Genomic DNA, 6,000 nt, shown 5'->3' with positions numbered 1-6,000 from the left:
GCTTTCAAGACTCATGTGTCGTCTCTCCACAGTCTAATGCATGATGTTGTTTTTTCTTCCCCCCTTTGATGTTGGAGAAAAGACAGCTATTTCTTGGGAGGAGGGCCAGTTAAAGTGGCTGGTCTGGCCTTTGGGAAAATGCCCATTGTTAATAAGCAGACTGAGTGCAGTTGGAGGTTCACAAAACAAGAGGTCGGTGGGACCACATTCTCCCATCCTAAAGCGAACACTAGGGCGCGTGCTCATTGAGAACAGACAGAATCACCTCTGTGATTTATTTCTCAATCTTACAATTTAATTCAGGCATGACAGACATTATTGGTTACCTACCCAACATCTATACTCCCCTTTCTCCTTATTAACAGAACCCCACTTTGCGGGAGGACAGTAACAAGCTCAGTTTAAATCTGCAGCCCCAGATTCCCTCGTAACTAACAAAGTTTCATGTGATTCAGTTCTGGCCAATAATATGGAGACAAAAGTCTACTGATTCGGCTTCCATGAAAACTATTTCCCTAATTTTTAAAAAAGAAGAGAGACTCTACTGGCACACATCTTTTACCAAATCCTTCACCATCTGCCCCTCCCTGCCTGGAGAGCAGATGTGCTTGGAGGTAGAGCTGCTATTCTGTGACCATGAAACCCAAAGCGAAAGGAAAGATAACAGAGTAGGAAGCAAAAGGAACCCGCATCCCTAACTGGCACTCAGAGCTGCTGTTCCAGCCTTGGATGGGTTTCCCCGATGACTCAGCCAGTGAAGAATCTGCCTGCAAGGCAGGAGACACAGGAGATGCAGGTTTGATCCTTGGGTTGGGAAGATCCCCTGGAGAAGGAAATGGCAACCCACTCCAGTATTCTTGCCCTGGAGAATCCCATGGACAGAGAAGCCTAGGAGGCTATAGTCCATGGGGGTCTCAAAGAGTTAGACACGACTGAGCTCAGCACCAGCCTTGGACAAAATCCCTCTGGGCTACTGCTCACAGGGTTCAAACAAAACCTCTATTTGGTTCAGCTGCTGGACTCTGATTTCTCTTATTCATGACTGACTGTAACACATACATTTAATTCACATTAGATCCAATTCCCCACTAGGGCTGGAATTCTAATATACTTAGCCCAGATTAGGCTTTTATCCATATCCTCTTTTAGTACTTTTTTGACTTGGAGATTTTGTTATTTTTGTTTTCCCCAAGTAAAACAGTAACGTTTCCCTGATACTGAAAGTCATTCAAGATACAGTTACAAGGGTATTCACTAAGATTTGTTTGTGATAATTTAAAATAACCTGAATGCTCACCAACAGGAAATCAAATGTGAAAGTATAATAGACCCATAAACTAGAATAGCTACAGTTATTTTAAAAATTAGCAGATCCTTATTACTCACTTGGAAAGAAATCCTACTTCTGTTACTGAGAGAGCAAAGGAAGAACAATGCACATAAAATTTAGTATATCATTTATGTTACTTAAAATATACATACTGAAACTTATCAAGATGTTTGTATATATTCTTATGTAAACATAGAAACATAGCTGAGCACCGAGAAATTGATGCTTTTAAACTGTGGTGTTGGAGAAGACTCTTGAGAGTCCCTTGGACTGCAAGGAGATCCAACCAGTCCATCCTAAAGCAGATCAGTCCTGGGTGTTCATTGGAAGGACTGATGCTGAAGCTGAAACTCCAATACTTTGGCTACCTGATGCAAAGAACTGACTCAGTGGAAAAGACCCTGATGCTGGGAAAGATTGAAGGCAGGAGGAGAAGGAGATGATAGAGGATGAGATGGCTGGATGGCATCACCAACTCAACGGATGTGAGTTTGAGCAAGCTCCACGAGTTGGTGATGGACAGGGAAGCCTGGCGTGCTGCAGTCCATGGGGTCACAAAGAGTTGGACACGACTGGGTGACTCAACTGAAACAGAAAAAAAATCAAGAAGAATATATACTAAACAGTAAAGAGATAGTTCTCTCTGGATCATAAAAAAGAGCAAAGGTTAGGGAGAGAGGAAAATTCACTTACTTGATAAATGTTATGTTGTTTGAGTTTATTACACAAGAGTCATTTGTGAAAGCGAAAGTGTTAGTAGCTCAGTTGTGTCCAACTCTTTGCGACCCTATGGACTGGAGCCCACCAGACTGTTGCATGGAATTCTCCAGGCAAAAGTACTGGAATGGGTTGCCATTCCTTGCTCCAGGGGATCTTCCTGACCCAGGGATCAAACCCAGGTCTCCTGCACTGCAGGTGGACTCCTTACCATCTTAGCCACGAGGGAAGCCCAAAGTCATTTATATCTTGCAGTTAATCTAAAAAAAATACAGAACAGCCTAAGTTAGAAAAGTCAAGTCACCTAAAATGTCACCACACAGAAATAACCATGGTTGACATTTTGATGAGAATCTCCTAGAATCCAGACCTCTCACTACATATGCATGTGCACACATCTTCTCATCCTCTGTAACACCACCCACCCCCTCCTTGCACAATCCTCTCGCCCTCTTCTGCTGGCTTCCTCTCCCTTATCAAACTTCAGCTCCCTGCAGCATCCCGAGGATTCTGTCCTGGAACAACTTCTCTCTGTAACTGGTCCCTAAGTCAACTCATCCGGTCTCATTGTCAGACCCTCCACCATGAGTTTCAGTCTTGACTATCTGGTTACCCACTTGACAGCTCCATTCAGATGCTGAAACCACAAATCTAATGTACATCTCACATCCAGCCTTTAAGATCCAGCCACACCCTTCTCCTTCTTCCTCCACCAATAAAAGCAGAACTTTTCCAGTCTACACATATACACATACACACATACACCACTACCAGCAGTTCCCAAAGTGTGAGCCTTTGGGATGTCTAAGTTTTCAAAGATTCTGTGAGGTCAAAACTATTCTGGTAATACTGTGATGAAAACCAGCACAAAAGTTGCTTCCTTCATTCCTACTGTCTCTACAAGCATACTGTGGAGCTTTTCAGAGGCTACCTGACGTGTGGTGTCACGATGGATGGAATTCAGAAGCAGATATGGAGTCCCTTATTAAGGCAGACTGTGTGGATCACAACAAATTGTGGAAAATTCTTAAAGAGATGGGAAAACCAGACCACCTGACTTGCCTCCTGAGAAACCTGTACACAGATCAAGAAGCAACAGTTAGAACTGGACACGGAACAACAGACTGGTTCCAAATAGTAAAAGGAGTACATCAAGTCTGTATATTGTCACCCTGCTTATTTAACGTATATGCAGAGTACATCATGAGAAACGCTGGGCTGGAAGAAGCACAAGCTGGAATCAAGATTGCTGGGAGAAATATCAATAACCTGAGATATGCAGATGACACCATCATTATGGCAGAAAGTGAAGAAGAACTAAAGAGCCTCTTGATGAAAGTGAAAGAGGAGAGTGAAAAAGCTGGCTTAAAACTAACATTCAGAAAACTAAGATCATGGCATCCAGTCCCATCGCTTCATGGCAAATGGATGGGGAAACAGTGGAAATACTGACAGACTTTATTTTCTTGGGCTTCAAAATCACTGCAAATAGTGACTGCAGTTATGAAATTAAAAGATGCTTGCTCCTTGGAAGAAAAGCTATGACCAACCTAGATAGCATATTAAAAAGCAGAGACATTTCTTTGCCAACAAAGGTCCATCTAGTCAAAGCTATGGTTTTTCCAGTGGTCATGTATGGATGTGAGAATTGGACTATAAAGAAATCTGAGTGCTGAAGAATTGATGCTTTTGAACTGTGGTGTTGGAGAAGACTTTTGAGAGTCCCTTGGACTGCAAGGGGATCCAACCAATCCATCCTGAAGGAGATCAGCCCTGGGTGTTCATTGGAAGGACTGATGCTAAAGCTGAAACTTCAATACTTTGGCCACCTCATGCGAAGAACTGACTCATTTGAAAAGACTCTGATGCTGGGAAAGACTGAAGGCAGAAGAAGGGACAACAGAGGATGAGATGGTTGGATGGCATCAACGAGTCGATGGACATGAGTTGAAGTAAACTCTGAGAGTTGGTGATGGACAGGGAAGCCTGGTGTGCTGCATTCTTTGGGGTCGCAAAGAGTCGGACACGACTGAGAGACCGAACTGATTAAGCCAAACATTAGAGATCTGCAAAAGCACAAAACAACACTAATCTTCTCAAAGTTCTTGTTTTGAAAAGTCTGGTTATTTTTCATAAAAATCTGTTATTTATATCAATAGGTAAACATTTATTACACCTCGGGGGCTACTGAGTCCGTGCACCGCAACCACTGAGCCTACGCTCGACAACTACGGAAGCCCGCATGCCTAGAGCCCCTGCTCTGCCACGAAAAAGCCACGGCGATGAGAAGCCTGCCCCCCGCAACGAAGAGCAGCTTTCCCTCGCCGTAACCAGAGAAACTTTGCTGCAGCAAAAGACCCAGCGCAGACAAAAATAAACTACGTAAATAAAATTGAAAAATAAAAAAATGTATACATACACTACGTATATAAGGTGTGTAGAATATATTCTACCAAGTACACAACTGAAAATCAACTGTTCACTCAGAAACCTTGATATTTTTCTCAAAATCTGTTTTAATTTTTAAAAATCTTGCTTAAAAAGAAAACAATGTGTATCCTAAAAGAAAATGAAGTTTGCATGATCCTGCTTATGCTTTTCAAAATGCATATGCCTTGGTCAGTATTGTAAGCCATACTCTATGCCCAGGGAGTCCCACAGAAGCGGCTGGTTAGAAAAGACGCAGCTAATTAGCTACCTAAGTAAGGTTTTACCAACATCAATCACTCATGCTTTAGCTAAATACCTCCTACTTCAACGAAGATACTTATAGGAAAGATACTTGTTTAAAAAAAAAAACACATAATACCTCTGGAACTGCAGTTCACAGAATGATTTCAGGTCAGCTGACTGCTTACCCCAAAATTCCTAAAATTGAACAAGAGATGGGTTGGTTGAAGCGGTTGACAGTTTTTCTACACCAGAACACATCTTCTTAAGTCACAGAGAATGTTCCAAACAAACAGAACTTACCAGAACATTGTCCTCAAGGTGTTGAAGAACCTCGAAATCCTTGTCAAGACTGCTCAGCTCTTGAAGAACAAAACTCTGAAACTGTTCTAGTTTATTCAGTCTGAGAAAAAACAAGAGCAACAAGCTTCACCAGACTGCTGGATGTGACAAAGACATCTCTAATCTTATTGCAGAGATACTCCATATTTTTCTCTAGATGTTTCTTGTCTTAAGAATATACATCTCCTTTCTCTTCTTTCCCCTTGGAAATGTTGTTTGGAGGAATCACAATTCCAGAAACTTGCAATGAAACCCAACACTTACCTGCGATGATGTATCTGGTTTAAAAGTTCTATCAGGCAATCTGGTACCTCGTTTGCATTTTTTGAATAAAGTGGGCTCCTTCTGTACCTAAGCTAAACCATAACAACAACAAAATGAGCACATCTGGGTTAAACATAACTACATAAATGGGGTGTAGGCTTTGTATTAAAAAGATGTTGCCCACACATAATATTCACAGAGAACATCATCACTAAAGTACTGTAATAAGACACCATGCTACACATTTCATATGTTATTACCTCAGGTTTGATATCAATAAAGGACAATAAGCTAAAATAGGAAACCTTGTATTCATGCCACTGATACATATATTGAATATCACAGACAAATTTCCATTATAAATCAGCTTACATTAGTATTGCAGAAAATAAGACTGGAGATCTTTCAAGTTAGTTCAATGAATATACGTTAGGGTGAGACCATAAGTACTTTTCTCAAACGTGCTAATAACTCCTTAGGGATTTATAAACAGTAGGGAAATGGAGGGGACGCAAATGGTTTCAAAGTCCTCTTGCAGACAAGGTTCTGTGACAGCCTGCATGTGTGGCGTCTCGAAGATTTGCCCTAGTCAGCTGACCACCCAGCCCACCTGCCTCTCCACCCCAGACGCCTCTCTCATCCACACGGTCCCCTGGCCCTCCCTTCTTTGTCTATCA

At 41.9% G+C, this 6,000-nt stretch overlaps 1 protein-coding gene across 1 annotated transcript in view; it reads right to left on the bottom strand.

Moving 5' to 3' along the window:
* Positions 1-2,285: 2,285 nt before the first annotated feature.
* SYCP2L (synaptonemal complex protein 2 like) overlaps positions 2,286-6,000 on the bottom strand; it is a 50,104-nt gene continuing 46,389 nt past the window's right edge. Inside the window, exons 26-29 of the mRNA XM_052649592.1 lie at positions 5,324-5,415; positions 5,021-5,120; positions 4,857-4,915; positions 2,286-2,307 (exon numbers count right to left, since the gene is read on the bottom strand). Of these exons, the coding sequence (XP_052505552.1) occupies positions 2,286-2,307; positions 4,857-4,915; positions 5,021-5,120; positions 5,324-5,415 (273 nt within the window). The remainder of the gene's footprint in view (positions 2,308-4,856; positions 4,916-5,020; positions 5,121-5,323; positions 5,416-6,000) is intronic.

The sequence above is a fragment of the Budorcas taxicolor genome, chromosome 11 (assembly GCF_023091745.1).
Source record: "Budorcas taxicolor isolate Tak-1 chromosome 11, Takin1.1, whole genome shotgun sequence".
In the NCBI taxonomy this organism is placed as follows: Eukaryota; Metazoa; Chordata; class Mammalia; order Artiodactyla; family Bovidae; genus Budorcas; species Budorcas taxicolor.
Note: the sequence above shows the minus strand (reverse complement) of the source record. Positions and strands in the feature narration are given on the sequence as shown.